At 31.1% G+C, this 16,482-nt stretch overlaps 1 protein-coding gene and 1 non-coding gene across 2 annotated transcripts; both read right to left on the bottom strand.

The window, feature by feature from the left end:
* Nucleotides 1–9,905: 9,905 nt before the first annotated feature.
* Nucleotides 9,906–14,774, bottom strand: LOC142633802 (uncharacterized protein ycf23-like). The gene is made up of 9 exons (XM_075808050.1): nt 14,442–14,774; nt 13,286–13,351; nt 12,704–12,778; nt 12,328–12,390; nt 12,119–12,178; nt 11,435–11,524; nt 11,243–11,350; nt 10,325–10,447; nt 9,906–10,117 (listed from the first exon to the last, which is right to left on the bottom strand). Exons 1-9 carry the CDS (start codon nt 14,640–14,642, stop codon nt 9,986–9,988), a joined length of 918 nt encoding a protein of 305 aa, XP_075664165.1. The 5' UTR covers nt 14,643–14,774; the 3' UTR covers nt 9,906–9,985.
* TRNAN-GUU (transfer RNA asparagine (anticodon GUU)) lies at nt 13,953–14,026 on the bottom strand. Its single transcript has one exon. It is a non-coding gene; the product is annotated as a tRNA-Asn (tRNA).
* Nucleotides 14,775–16,482: the final 1,708 nt, after the last annotated feature.

Below are 16,482 nucleotides of genomic sequence, written 5' to 3'. Positions count from 1 at the left end.
CTACTATCAAAAAGAAAACTGAAGTCAAGTGTTCCATAGTTACTACTCGGACCCGTAGCTCTCAATTAATTAGTGCCTTTAATAAGGACCCAAAAGTTGAAATACAAAGTACTTTTATTATGTTCCTTTTTGTCATTTCTTATATTTAAGACTTTATCAATTAAAATTACTAAACGGGTGTAATAAGTCTTTGTGATCCTTTTAACTTGGACAAGTTTTGTAAAATTGTATAGGTATTTTTTTCCAAGTACTCTAAATTATATTTAAAAATCAGTATAAGGAAGTTGTGATTTTTTTTCTATTTTTTTTACAAAATATAATTCTATGTTAAGGAAAGAAATTAAGATATGATATATTTGATGATTCATTTGTGATTTTGATTTATATATAGTAATTATAGAGAGAAGTCAAAAAAATTGTTAACCAAAAAGGAAGTAAAAAAAAATTGAAAAAAATGATTTAAAGTATTTTCACTTCAACTTTTGATCACTTTTCATAACAATTTTCTTTTCTTTACTTTGATTTTCTTAATGTATGCACAAATTCCTTTTTTTTTTCCCCCTTCTTAAAATGCGCATATATGATTTAATCTACTCTTCTTTCTGACTTACCGTGTATGTGTAATGTGTTTGCTTGCATTAAGCTAAACATTTTTTTTTTTTCCAAAACGTGTTTGCTTGCATTGATTCACCGTCAATGTTTATATTGCATAAAGATAGCTTAAGAATCAATAATATTTTGTCAAGAGTTTTGTAGTTTACTGTCGCTTTTTAGTGTTTTCAATGAAGACGTTTAAGGTTTGAATAATTTTTCTTTATTATAACAATGAAATTATAAAATAAAAAATAAAAAATAATTATATTAAATATGTCATTATATGTTTATATATTTTATTGTGAATATACTAGATAAAATTAATTGATTTTTTTTGTTAACTTCTAAATATTTTTACAACTATTCTAAATTTTTAACTAGACAAAGATATTGCACGCTTTCAATCTACCAAAGATATTGAATCTTACCATTATGCAAGTAAACCGTTGCATGGCCGGTTTTAGAGATTACTAATGTTTTGATAATATTGCCTGCTTTTACTAAAAACTAGTGTGGGTTGCACGTGCCGCCCCTTAAGCGAGAAAATTAATATAGATTTTTTTTGTTAAAGAAATATGAAATCATGTACTTAAATTTAAAATAGTTATTTAAATATCTATTTACTCTGACAATTTCTTAGAACCTATTTACTAAATGTGATATCTACTCACCAATACAAAGAATGATAATGAATGTCATCATCTTTCCACAATATTTAAATTTTTGCAATGAATGATGATATATGCTACAATTTTTTTGAAGATTTTCATCAAATTAAATACTTGTAACAATCTACAATGAAGATTTTGTTATTTATACTTCATTCTTTATCATCTTATTTTATGAGTCTAACTACGATATTTAGCTTACTTATTTTTAATGAACACCATTTTATGTAGGAAAAGTAGTTAAAAAAGAGAACAAAATAACAAAAGACATCTATCATTAAAGTTTCTATTAGATAAAATTATAAGTTTAGAAGATTTAAACCTAATAAATTAGTATTCTTTAGGTAACAAATAGAACACCATATATCATTAATCTAATTTTTCAAGTATGACTACCAATCTACCACATAATATTCAAAATACAAGAATAAATTTTTTGGGACATTAAAATTTAGTAGGAGTTTTTTAGACATTACACAATGGAATATTTTAGGAATTATAAGATTTCGTTAGAGTTTAAATAAGAGAGTAACAATAGGAGTATATGCTCATTTATAAAATATAAAGGAGGAAATTATTCAACTTTAGTTTAGGGGGAATGAAACTACCTCAAACATAAAAGAGGAAAGTGCTACTTCATCAATTTGTGTGTGTGTGTGTGTGTGTGTGTGTTTTTTTTTTTTTTTTTTTAACTTGAAAGTTGAAACAATGTGTTAAAAAAAATCAACCTAAAAAACTATGCATAAAATAATGAATTTTAGTTCAACAAATTGACTAAACTAAAAAAGAAGTCTAGGAACACAACAGAATGTCACGATATTTTTACAATACCTTTATTTCTAGCTGTGGTGGGTTCTAGTTTGATATTTTATTATTTTATTTTAAAGTAATGCTACATCAACAACATTTTTATAATAAATCCTAAGTGGTAAGTTGTTACTGATTTTAAATTTGGCTAACCAAATTTAACCGTGTATTTAAAAAAAAAACAAATAAAAAGCCAATTGAAGAAAATTGTGCCTTAAAAAATGAATTTTGGCTTACCAAATTTGACTAAACAAAAAAAGAACCCTAGGAACACAACAAAATGTTACACAAAAAACAATCCTAGGAACACAACAAAATGTCACAACACTTTCGCAATATTTTTTTATTTCTAATTGTGGTAGGTCTCAGTTTGATATTATTATTATTTTATTTTTTATGTCTACACTATTTTCACAGCAAATCTTCGATGAAAAAGTATTTATGGTTTTAAAATTATGCATTAGAAAAAATAAACAAAATGAAAACACAAGAAAATTGTGTGTGAAACCGTGATATTTGGCTCACCCAATTTGACTATACTAAAAAAGAAGTCTAAGAATACAACAAAATATCACATCATTTTCACAATAGCTTCATTTTTAGAATCTAAACAAATATTTTTTTTTATTTGAGAGAAATGCTACATCCATAACATGTTTAGAAAAAATTCTAAATGACAAGTTGTTATTGGTTTAAACTGAGCCTACTACTGATATCACTTTTTTATCCATAAAAAATACCTTGCCACATAAAATTTGTTGTGAAACTATTGTGAAAATATTGTGGACATAACATTACTCCTTAAACTTTAAAATCAAGCAATTTTTCCCTTAATATTTTGGAAAATAGCAAATATGTCATATTGTTATTCTCTCAGTTAAACCTTAATGAAAACTTATGATTCTTAAAATATTTATTTTGTAATGTCTAAAATACTTTCATTAAATTTTAACTTCCCAAAAATTTTCTTCACGTATTTTGAGTTTTAGATGGTAGTAATTCTCAGTTTCTTATTTTATTATTTTATTTTGACTTGTAAAAAATTGACACCTCAATAATTGTGAAAATATTATAAAAATGTGTTGTGTCAGTGTAATTGTATATATACATATAAATTTTTAAAAGAAAAGACAAAAAGAGTACAAGCAAAACCGGTATACTGTGGGGAAAAAAAAAAGAGGCAATGAACAGTGCAGATTGTCAAATAATTGTAAAAATATTATAAAAATTTATTAAGTCAGTGTAACAATATTTGCACATATAAATAATAAATATTTAAAGGAAAAGACAAAAACTCACAAACAACACTGGCAAAAAAAAAAAAAAAAAGAGGCCAGATGAACAGTGCGCACTGGTTGAATAAACCAAGCACTGTCGATAGAGGCATTGCAATATTTAGAGGAAAAGACAAAAAATCACAAAACAACACCGGCCAAAAAAAAGAGGCCAGCTGAACAGTGCGCATGTGTTGAATAAACCAAACACTGTAGATAGAGGCATTGTCTCTTTTTAATATAGTTAGTAGAAAGAAAAAGAAAAGAAAAGAAAGCTAATATTGCCAGCACTTTAGTTTATGGTAAATTGAAGGATCAAAATGAATCTTGCTAGTCCTTGTGCATTTGATTCTCATCGTTGTCTGGCAGGACTCACTTTGTTAGGCAAATTATTGTTTACATTTCTTGAATATCTCAAGATCAATTTTTTCATATTCCTATATATTTTTGTTATCAATTATGAGTTATTAGGTTGGAGTGGGGGTGGCAATTCGTGTTCGCATGTCGGGTTCGTGTCGTGTCAAGTCATGAGTATTCGACTACATAGGTCAACACTAACCCGACATGTTTATTAAACGGGTCAAGATTCCTCAACCCTAACACGACCCATTTATTAAACGGTATCGTGTCGACTCCGTTTATCGATTTTATCAAAATGAAAAAAAAAATTAATGAAAAAACAAACAAATAAATATTTTTAATATAAAATTCGAACTAACGAGAATATCACAAATAATCATTCAAAATTAAAGCATATCCCAATATCACAAATAATCAATCACAATTTGTCAAAGAAAATAAATCACAACAACTAATAAGTTTATATACCTAGAGTTTGAAGGGTATATTGGTAAAATATCATTTAATTAAACGGGTCAGACGGGTCAAACGGGTTCTATGGGTTCAACACTAACCCAACCCATTTATTAAACGGGTTAGTCGTGTCAACCCGAATATGACACGAACCCGTTAAGCCTCAACCCATAACCTGCTAATTTCGTGTCGTGTCGTGTCGGGTTCGCGGGTCGTGTCAAATTTTGCCACCCCTAGGTTGGACAATAGGTTGGGCCAACGGATTAGGCTATTGGGCTAACTCACCAAGTGCCCATGGGCATAAAAACTAGCTCACAATTTGACCTATTGAGCTAGTGGGCTACCCATGGGCCTCAATAACAACGGGTCGGGTTGCCCATTAATCCGGTGGGTCGTCGAGCTTCTGAATCGGGTTGTGGATCATGAACTATTTGATGACCTTTTTGTGGAATAAATAATATAATCCCAAATGAATCATTTATAATCCTAAAATTGTTTTTAAAAAATAAAATTGAGTGTATTAAATTATCATTAACAACTTGAGATTTCAATTTTTCATAAGTTTCTCCCTCCCCCTATACAATAGATTTGATGTCCACCCCACATCCCTATATACTTGCATTACTCTAAACCCTAAGGTAGAACTTCTACAGTCCATTCTAAAAAAAAAAAAAAGACTTCTACAGTGTTAAATAAAAATAAGAAGACAACCTCCCATGGTCTACCAGTCCCCTCCTCTATGTCACCGTCCTCTCCATTAGCACTCCCATCCCCTCCATCTGCATCGCCATTGTCGCTCCATCACCGCTATCTCCTGCATGTCCACCTCTCCCTTCCTCTACATCACCATTGCCTCCTCCATGTTCACTCCTACCACTACACCAAAATAAGTTTATTACATCAAGTGTTAATACAACAAAATTAGTATAGTGGTATTAGACAATATCACATCTAAAAATTAAAAGTTGTTGCAATAGTAACTTAAAAATAGTAAATTATTACATTAATAATAATTAGTTGTAATAATTTATAATTTTCAGTTGCAATAAAGATTTTAATACTAAATTGAATTAAAATTTTTTTTTGCAATAACTTAAATTGAAGAAATCAATTTTTTTTAATAACTTAAATTGAAGAAACCGTTGTAATAACTTGATACCAATTATATATTTTGCGATATATTATAATAGAAATTTCAAAGAGATGGCTTATTGCAACAAATTTAACATTGCAATAACTAAAATATCAATTATTTTACAATTTATTGCAATGACAAACATGAAGTTGCAATGAATATATTATTACAATGATCTAATTCCAATTATTTTACAATCTATCGTAAAAAAAAAATGAAAAAAATTAACTATTACAATAAATATACCGTTGCAATAATTTGAACCCAAATTATTTTTGTCAATTCTTTACAATCTATTGTAATAAAATTCATGAAATAATAGTCTATTACTACAAGATATTCGAAGTAATAAATTGTTTATTGTAATAGCAAATATATTATTACATCAAAATTTTCATTAAAATATTTAAGGTTTATTGCAACAAATTTTTTTTAGCACAAACTTATTACCTCAAATTTTATTACAACATTTTGCATAAACTATTGCAATGAATTTGATGATATTGCAATGATTTTTTTTGTTGTAATAAACATTTTTTGTTGTAGTGACAGCAAGAAGATTATCACTGAGCTCAAACTTAGCCTTCACTTGTGTCTATACCTTTATAAATGTGTGTGAAACTTACCATGTAACTTAGTCTATACCTTCCCAAAAGAAAATTATATACTTGTTTAATGATCATGTAACTTAGTCTATATCTTAATAATAATATTATTAGTATTCTTCCATTTGTATAGAACTAATTAATGCTTTTACAAAGTTTTCTCCAAGCTGTTTAGAAGAAATCTCTTTTGCATCCCATGATATATATATATTGAGATGATTAGAAATAGTTACATACTAAATATGCTATCATACTAAATATGCTATCTTGTAGTTTGAGTCCATGCCCTCCCCTCTATTCCCCCAAACACTTAGTGCTTGGGAAGGTACTAACTCATCCAAATGTTGCAATGGTTGATATAGCTACTTAGATGACCATCAATTCATACAAATTTATTAAATCACCATTAAATTGTTTAAATAAGTTACATGATCATTAAACAAGTATATAATTTTCTTTTTTTAGAGAAACAACAAGTTATATAATTAACAACCCATATCAATGGTCATTTTAATTGACACATAGTAAGCAGGCAGGATTGTCCTCCAAATTGATTTAGATGAAAATTCGATCCATTTAGAATTATGATGACTTTTTACCTAAAACTTATGGTATGTACCCTTTAAAAAAAAAAAAAAAAAAAAAAAACTTCTGACACGTAAGAAATCTCTTAGTTTTGGTTGACCACTACAAGAAGTTTCATGGTGCATATTGACGGATCCATATCCTGTGCAATACTATTGCACGGTGTGCCATACCTAAAATCTCAGCCATAGATTTAATCTAATGGCTTAAATCTTTGACACCTCACCAAATAACAAAAAGATTATTTTGCCCTTAAAAATTTCACCTGCCCACTGTTTCACTTTCAACCCTAACTTTTCATAAACTCAAAAAAAATTTCTCTCTCTTCTCTGCGCAGCTGCCTCTTCTTCCATTAAATCACACACATTTAAATATCCCCAACTTATTTAAACAATTTAATGGAAGAATACTAATAATCTATATATACACACACATTTATAAAAACACATATTCATGCATGTGCAGATGTATATATATGTTTTTGCTTAAAAAGTGTTAGTAAAAATTAGGTGAAACTCTATCATTAGTCTATAAAGTTTGCCTATTGAGTGGTAGTAGTCCCTAAAGTTTTAAGTGAGTGTTATTGGTACTTAGGGTGTGTTCGTTTGGGGTGAAAATAGGAAGGATAGAAAACAGAGAAAAGAAAATAGGGTTGAAAATGTTGTTTTCCATTGTTCGCTTGAGGAAGGAAAATAGGAAGGAGAGAAAACCCGATAGAAAGTTTTCTCTCCCGGGCCCACATTTTTCCCTCCCAAATTGGGAGGAAAATCTGGGGAGAAAAGTGCTATAGTAGCAATTTTGCAAAAATACCCTCAAACTTATTTTGCACAATTAATCATTTTGTTAATAATGGCGTTAATCTCAGTGCCTACATAGCTAACAGATGAATATATAGTAAATTTTAAGTAACATCACATCAGCTTTTTATTATTAAAATTAAAAACCCTTGACTTGTTAGAAACAACCAGCCCATTTTGTGACCTGTTTTTCCAAATCAAATGTGAAATTGTTAGCAGTAATCTGGATAGAGAGAAATAGAGTTTTGAGGTAAACCATTTAATTTAGATAGAGCAGTTTTATTTGCAGATATTAATGTGTGGTTGGAAGATCTACCACGGGATTTAGATGATGTTTTTCAGTTTGATTTACCGTAATAAAGTTTCATTACCTTTTTTTTTTTTAAAAGATATGTAAAATTTTGCGAAAAAGAAAATGAAAAAAAGAAAGAAAGAATCACAGTAGATATTTTTATTTCCTATAATCTCAAAACAAATACTATATAATATCTTAACACTTTTTTAGATTGCTTGTTAGGAAAAAATTTGTCAATAATATTGGGAATTATATTAAGGAAATTGAATATGATAAAGTTAGCGAAGATTTTGCAGTCTTAATGGGTTTAGAAAAGCCTATATCCCTATGTGATGCTTGGCAATCATGGAGGGTAAGATTGTGGATATGGATTTGTTGTCATAGTAGAGATTAGGACTGCTTTGTTGTTATTTTGGAATGACGATTGACAACACTTGGGGAAGAGTTCTGTGTTGATATGTGTTGAGATCTAAATGATGTCTATTGATCCCAATGCACCAGCGAATATTGTGGATGAGAATACTTCTTCGAGCTCCAAAGATGATGTGATCGGCTACTACTGATATTACTGTTAAGGGATTTCTCTCTCTTCAGATTCAATAGCAGCGCCACGCTCAGTTCAGGGTGTTCCCAGGAACACCCTGAGTTGAATTTTTTTTTTTTATATATAATAATTAAATTTTTTTATTTGTTTACCCTTAAAAAAAAATTAGGAACACGCTCAACCAAAATGAGGAACACCCTCAAATAAAAAAAAAAAAGTTGTTCTACTTTCAAGCAAAAAAAAAAAAAAAAGTCAAAAAAAATTTTTGAACTAAAATCTGAAAAAAAAAAAAAAAAAAATTGTAACAGAGCAAGCCCACCAAGAAAAAAAAGCCTAGCATCAATCCTAAACAACAGATTACAAACCTAATCTAAAAAAAAAAACAAGGTAAAGCAAACCCAACATGGTAGTAAACCCACAGATTCTCAAAAAAAAAAAAAAAAAAACCAAAACCCAATATAAGCGATTACAACCTAACCTAAGAGCATCTCTAATGGCTTCTTTTAAGCCAATTTTAGAGAGAAAACACCCCAAAATCCCACTCCAACAGCTTCCCCATCTCCATTTTTTTTTTAGAATTGCTACAATGCTTTCCTGTTCACATTTCTCTTAGGCGAAGCAAGCTTTAAATTCTGCCACTGCCATCTCCAACATCATAGCTTTAAATTCTGGCTTTGTTCTCCGCCGGTAATATGTGTTTGACAAGGTGATATGTGTGTGACAGGGTGAGAATATGAGAAAAAGAGAATGAGAAAGAGAGAGCTAGAGATGAAGAAAGAAAACAAAAGCAGAGAGGACATGTTGTGTGGAGGAAGAGTTCTAGAAAAATAAAAACAAGATGAGAGGAGTGGGGATGAGGATACGTGTGTGAAGGAGAAAAAACAAGAGAAAAAAAAGAAGAAGGAAAATAAGAAAGATACATAAGGAATAAGGATGCAAGGAAAGAGAGGACAAATAATAAAAAGAATAAAAAATCACAATTGATAAATGTTACTACAATATTTTCACAATATTTCACAATAAATTTTAAGTAACAAATTGTTATTAGTTAACATAGGTGAGTAAAAAAATAAACAATAAAATTTTAATTGGGGGAAGCGACTAATAAACAATAATTAATAATTTAATTAACTAATACATTATAAAATACAAATAAATTAAATTATGTTAGGCTAAAACCAATTAATAATTTTATTATTAATGAAACAATAATATAACAAATTATAGTTTATAAAAGACAAACAAATTAATGGAACAACTAAACAATAATAATTAATAATTTTATTAATATTTCAAATGAACTTATAGTTTATTATTTATTTTTTTGCTAGAATTATGGACAAATATTTGATAAGAAAACCACGTAGAAGGTTACTGTAAACTTTATGTATTTGCGTATTTTTTTATTGTTGTTGTTGTTAATATACAAATTTTCTTTTTATTAGATTGTGTAATTTATGCTTGTTGAGGAATACCCTGAAAAAAATTTCTGAAGCCGCCACTGATATTAGACATCAGTTTGAAAAATGTGAATGCTTAGTGTCCATACTTTGTAAATGGTTGTCCGATGTTGTATGGAGTGAAGATATTGAGAGTCTGAGACAATCATTGCCCATATATTATAAATTATTTTCTTTCATTTTGACCGTGTTCTTGAGAGTATGTTGGGATCAATATCATCGACACTCAAGGCTATGTTACATTTCTCTCTAGTACATGCAGGATTTGTGTGTTATATAACTGGAACAGGTCAGAAATCACTTCATATGTAAGAGAAGATGGGAAAAGGAAAACAAAAAGAATGTGGCTATTATATATTGTAGTTTTTGTTCTTATGAAAGGGATTCCAATATGTCTACATGCTCCAATTACAGTCTCAAAGCTCTTGCTTCAGATGTGCTGTGTCTACCAGCTGATGCCTCTAATGAATTGGCAATACTTCTGACCTCTGCGATCATGGCAACAACATCATTAAGCTTGTTTACGGCTGAACCTACACCCTGTGTTCATACACGATAGATGAATTAATATTAGTTGATCTCAGAAAAAAAGGGAACAAAATAGAAGTCATAAATTTTCGGCATGTGTGAGATCACAGTTTCAGTCCTCTACAAGTCCTTGAATTGTATTTACCAATCATAAGTACTTTTCAAGACTGGTGTAGGACAATTTCTTAGAGATAAAACAATGATGCATGTGTTACGTACCACACCCGCAGCCCCTGCTGTGATGGCCATTGGTGCTGTAACTGCGCTGAGACCAGATGAACACATGACAGGAATCTTGACAGCCCGTGAAATGGAATATGCGGCAGCTAGTGTTGGTGTGGCCTATAGTTACCAATATGCCAAGCAAATTCATTAGTTAATAACAGAATTGTTATTTATTTTAACCGAGTCAATCTTTTCAATGTGAACTTCAAAGAAGACCTAATAGTTTTGCCTACTGCATTTTGCACCCCGGCTGCCATTACAGACAACTTATTCACACTGAAGCATTTATCCATTCACTCATGCAGATCAATTTCTGTACACGATTAAATTTTTTTTTTTTTGGATTTAGATAACAGCATCTGTGGTTAGATAACCAATTAAGTGTTAATTTGACCACTAACAACTAGTGTCACGAGATATTTTGAGGCAAGGCATGTACAAGCATCAGCAAAGAAGAATGAGGAGCAAGTACTTCCCCATATAGCATTCTTGACTTGTTACAAGATGTCATTTGATGATGCAGGACATTTGGGCCAGCTAAACAATTTTTAATTCACTATTTCCTGTTAGCTTAAACCTTTGGGACTAACGGCTGTTTATTATGGTATTAGAATAGGTGAATGAATAATGGTTAAAAGATTAAATTTACTATTTCCTAACAACTTAAGCTTTTGGGCTCAATAGTCAGCCTAAAATGTTCGGAAGAAGTATTGCATTGTTTAGTGAGTCATTTTTCAGTTTTGCTAATTTCAGGTGTTCATTCTCTGAACCCGCATTCACACAGCACTAATAAAGTAGGCCGAATCTTTCTGCAAATACTTGCCATATTTTGTATACATAATTTTTTTTTTTTTGTGGGAAATTTAAATTACTGCATAATCAAAGAGATTAATTAAAAGTCTTTTGCGTTACCTTCTCAATCAAACCAAGAACACCTGATTTTGAAGGATTTGAACATTTCCCTCCTTCTGTTTGAATGATGTCAACACCTTCCTGTTCCAGCATCTCTGCCAGCTTGACCTGTTTGTTTTTCAGATACTAAGATAAACTGAAAAACAAGGTGGAGACATGGAACACTTTTTTGGTAGAACTGCTGCTTGTTACCTGATCGGGTAGGCTTAGTGTGTGAGGTACAGTTACTGATAAAGTCACAGATGGAACAATGCACTTAGTCTCCTTTGCTAGATTCAATATCTGAGAAACAGTACTCAACAAAAAAAGAAAGAAAGGAGAAACCGTGACAACCTTCTTTAACAGTAGGAATCCAAACGAATTGTAGGAATTCTTCTTAATAAATGACAGAAAATTGATAGGAATGATTTTCTATTTTATTTTTTGCTGGCAGACTACGAGGGGTATAACGAAGACTCTGATTAAGTTAGTTCTTAAAATCCTGAAATTTATGGATGGATTTGAGCTTTATTAATATGTCGATTTGAAATAATTAGCTGTAAGAAGTCATTCTAGCTCACAAGTGTTTCTGTTTGAGCTAGATCGCCAAAACTCAAATCACAAGTGTTTCTGATTGAGCTAGATTGCCAAAACTCAAATCATCACATGATTTTAAATTTAGATTAACCAACTACGTATCCCTTGATTTTGAATCCTCAAATCCAAATGTGACCATTAGGACATTCCCAAAGAGTGTCTGTCTGTTTGGGCTCCTATTCTAATGTTCCTCAACTTATAATATCTATTGCATTAGCAAACTGGGCAGTTTACACAATGAAGACAAACTATCATTCCATTGTGTTATACTTTATTATGGAGAATTTTTAAATCTTATACCTGCTCTGGAGAGAAAACCAAACCCATCTCATAGAATGAATCATAGTTTCCAATCTCAACCTGCACATACCATCAGTTTTATTAATACAATTTAACTGCCTGGTTTTACTCTTTTAGATCTTGCAGCGCTCTAGTAAGGAGGCACTGAGTCAGAGTTTCAAGCTTATGGACTGAAATTCAGGATTAAAGTAAAAAGTTTGTGGTCAAACCATTAGTGCTCCTGCTTCAACAGCAGCTTGAAATGCAGCCGGATCCACTGAAGAAACACAAACCTGCAAGAGGGAGACATCTTTCATTCAAAAAAGATGAGCTGCTATAAAAATTTTTGACGTCTTTCTGGCTACATACATTAGCGTCTTCTCAAGAAAATTAAGGCTGCCTTGTTAAAAAGAGCTGCAAATAATGTATTTAGGGAAGTTAATTATCAAAACACCAAGATTTTAAAGCCAAATGACATTTTATGATGCTTCTGTGCCACATTAAGTACATGCAAATATGTGGTGACACAAAATATTTAGAATCTTTCCCCTTAATGTACAATCAAAGCAAATAATCAAGATTTGCTTTTAAAGAGTACGAATTTACCGGAAGAGAAGTTAAATTAACGGCAAGCTTCACTAAATCTGGGTCACAAGCTATATCCACATGAGTTGCTCCCCCCTGTATGTTTGATAACATGATAGGTTGAATTATATTGAAATCTGGTAAAGAAGAAAATTAAAATTTAGGCGCTATGAACTTATGAAGAAACTAAAGTAAAAGCACATTGGCACAAAACACTGCTATGGTTCACGTAAAAAACATATTAGGCAAAGGCAATTACTAGCTTGTACTGTCAGGCCAGTAATGTGGTTTACAGATCAATTTTATTTTATTAATCCATTCATGATAATTTGTATAACACTGTGGTTTTTACTATATTGTGAAGAGCTAAGCTATTGAAATGAAAAAAGATTAACCGAAAGCACAATTATTGCAGAAGATAAAACTTTTGTGACTAAAGCAAACCCCGGGAAATGCATGCAGATTGCTTAAAGTAAAACAAAAGAAACAACAATGCAATGTGCTAACCATTATAACATATTCATTGATTGATTCAGTAATTGATGCAGGTCGTCTTAAATATGTAACTAAGGGTAGCCAAGATATTATTAATATTAAACCAACCTTCTCGGCAGCAGTAACAACAGAAGCAACATTGTCTCTATTGAAATTTTGCAATCCTGAGATAATCTGTAAAGGATACAACTATGGAGCTAATTAGTAAATGACACCATTAAGTAAACTAGTGTATAAGTCGTGCATATGCACGGTCCAACTAACTCACTTAGAACATAAATTGATGGTTTTTGATGGTTTATTGAGCTTTTGATGGTTTATCTATATTAGACTCTTCCTCTTTTACACAATATTAACTCACCTAGAACAAAAATTAAAAAAATTGAGATAAGACACATTATGCAAAATTAGACAACAATTCCTTTTATAGATCAATTATATATATATAGATACAAAATACAAAATATAAACAATTCCTTTTATAGATGAAAACTTTAAAAAATGAACGACTAAATATAATGGTTCAATTGTATAAAAATAGATGAAAATATATATAAAAAAAGATTTAATGGTTCAAAATTCCTTTAATGAAAACATAATAAAAAAAAAGATTTAATGCTCCAAGGTTCAATTGTATAAAAAATTGTATAAAAGTAGATGAAAATATATTATAAAAAATAGATTTAATGGTTCAAGGTTCAATTGTATAAAATAGAAGAAAACATGATTAAAAAAAAAAAAGATTTAATGGTTCAAAAGAGAACTCAATGGCGAACGCTAGAAGGAGGGCTTGAACCTCCGACCTTGTGGTTAACAGCCACACGCTCTAACCAACTGAGCTATTCCAGCTTGTTGGTTATCCATTTCAATAAATATTATTATAAATATATAGATATTGCTGGAACATCTCAAAGTTCAGCCGCTTGTGAATTAAATCAATAAATTCATCCCCCCCAAAAAAAAAAAAAAAAAAAAAGAATTTGTAAAAAAAAACGTAATTTCCAAAAATAACATGGTTATTTCAGCACCTTCTATACCCCATGTTAGAGAAAAAAAATTCAGAGGAAAAAGTAAAACTAGAATAAAAGAGGAGAGAGCAAAATATAACTATATAAGTGTTGGGTTTATTCCTCTGTTTGATTGCACAAAAAAGAAACTGTTTTAAAGTTCCCAAGAAAAAAAGAAGAAGAAAAAGAACATAGAAAAATAACGAAAAGAAAACTGAGAAAAGTGATAAGCGAAATGGGAAGTGGATTAGAATTACCTTGAGAGCTCTTCGTTCTTGAAAGTCCTTCAACACTGCATGTTTGGTAGGTGAGAGAAGAGCACGGGTAGTTAGAGAGGCTCTTCTTCTGAGAGTGAGTGGTAAAGGTGGTCTTGATGAGAGACAGTGCTCCCCCAGAAAAGGGTTGTGGTTCAGGTTGAGTTTTGAAAGTGTGGGAATGCAGATTGAGGAATGCATCATGTGTCTGTGTCTGTAATTCTATGGCTAGAGTGAGTGAGTAGAGTGTAGAGACTAGGTGTGGATGGAGTTAGACTTGGAGGGAAGAGATAAACTAGTTGATATTTGATAAGACGGTTCAGTTTTCCAATACGGTACTAAAACCGGTTGCACATATGTAATAATAAAAAAAAAATTCAACTTTTATTATTTCGGTTCTTTAAGTTCAATTTTGTTATTTCAGTCATTTAACTTTTAATTTTTGTTAATTTAGTATTTCGTCAGGTTTCAGTTAAGTGATTTGTTTATGTTGGACCTTATTGACGGATAAGTGAGATTAAATGCGTTAGGATAATATATATTTTTATATGATTTTTTTTGCTTGTTTGTGTGGATAATCTACTTTATTTGTCTATTTGTTAACATGGGAGTTTTATTGTTTCCAAATACCTTGGTCCCCACTGAAGTATAATTGATGGTTTTACGTTGCCAACTTCTGCACTATAGTTGCACTGGAGCCTTATAAATGGCTGAATATTTGGTTGCAATTCATTTCTAGAATCTACCATTAATGTATGTATAAGGACTTTTTCTGGACGTTTTGTGGCAAGGGCCAAAAATACAAAGATTAGCTCAAATCTCTTCTTAAGTTTTTTAGAAATGTTTATTTGTGGAGAATCAAGCCAAAAATTTTACATGTATAATGAATAAAAGGTTAATGGTGTTAGTGCTTTAGTAAGAGAGAAATCAAAATGTCATAATTGAAATACAAGAAAATGTAGAAAAAGCATATAGGTCTGAAACTTCAACTAACAGTCAGTGAGAAGAGGAAATTGAGAGAGGTTGTGAGGAAGAGAGAGAAGGTTCTCCTGTACCTACATTTCCACCTCCAAGCTTCAGAATCGTGAGTATGTTAGTTGGTTGAGTGAGCTTTTGGTCTCAAATTTTAACTTTGTGAGGAAAGCGTGGTTCTTCCTCCATTTTGAATATGATTGGGGCCTTTTGTATTGAGTTTGGGGTGCTTTAAGTGACTGTTTTTAGTCAATAGAAGAGACTTTGAACCCCAAGGTATCAATCAAAGAGGTTATGAATGTGTTTGGATAGAGATTATTGTGGCTGCGTTTTCTGAACTTGCGTCTTCTCCTCTTTTTTTTTTTCATTTTTGCTACTGGGGGACAAAGTGCGCAGTGCGCGTACTGTGCGCGCACTGTTCATGTACTTTTTTTAGCAAATTTTATTAAAAATGGGTCCCACATTACTATTTACACATTTAAAAATTATTTTGCTAAAGTGTTTTCAGTTTTCAACAATAAGTTCTATCCAAACGGACCCTATGATCATATTTGCTTTAAATGGGTAAGAGGGTTTATTTGCTTTTTGCATAATTTGGGAAATAAAGTAGCCTAAATTCATAGGTTGATGTTTCCTAGACATGGCAGTCCTTGGTGGCTGCATTTGGTTGTTGCGGCAGACAAGGCCAACCACTTAGGGTTAGCTATATGTTTTAGGCAAAAAATGGTAGAGCAGAAAAGTTGGGCTACAGTCAGTTAGAATATAAAAGCTCTTTTAAGGTGGAAATTTCGGGCACAAGACCTCTTCCACGAGCCTCAGATGCTACGAGTGTCCCTTGCCCACTTGGTAGCATGCATGAGCTAGGCTCATGCAAAAGGTCTGAAAGAAACCGACCCATATCCTCCAAACCACACTTTCTCAATTTCTCCCATATGTTGCATGGGCTTGGGCCATGCTTAAAAGAATAAAAAATAATATAATACATGAATTTGACCCATAATGAGGTTGGGCTTGATTGAGTCGGGCTTATTGAGAATGTATCACGAAAATGGGTATTAACAACTTTCATGAC

Source organism: Castanea sativa, chromosome 5, assembly GCF_040712315.1.
Source record: "Castanea sativa cultivar Marrone di Chiusa Pesio chromosome 5, ASM4071231v1".
Taxonomy (NCBI): Eukaryota; Viridiplantae; Streptophyta; class Magnoliopsida; order Fagales; family Fagaceae; genus Castanea; species Castanea sativa.
Note: the sequence above shows the minus strand (reverse complement) of the source record. Positions and strands in the feature narration are given on the sequence as shown.

Coding starts and splice junctions, on each gene's coding strand:
- LOC142633802 (XM_075808050.1), bottom strand. CDS start 14,642: ATGATGCATTCCTCAATCTGCATTCCCACACTTTCAAAACTCAACCTG. Junction 12,391..12,703: donor TTAATTTAACTTCTCTTCCG/GTAAATTCGTAC, acceptor TCCCTCTTGCAG/GTTTGTGTTTCTTCAGTGGA. Junction 11,525..12,118: donor TGGTTTTCTCTCCAGAGCAG/GTATAAGATTTA, acceptor ACTGTTTCTCAG/ATATTGAATCTAGCAAAGGA.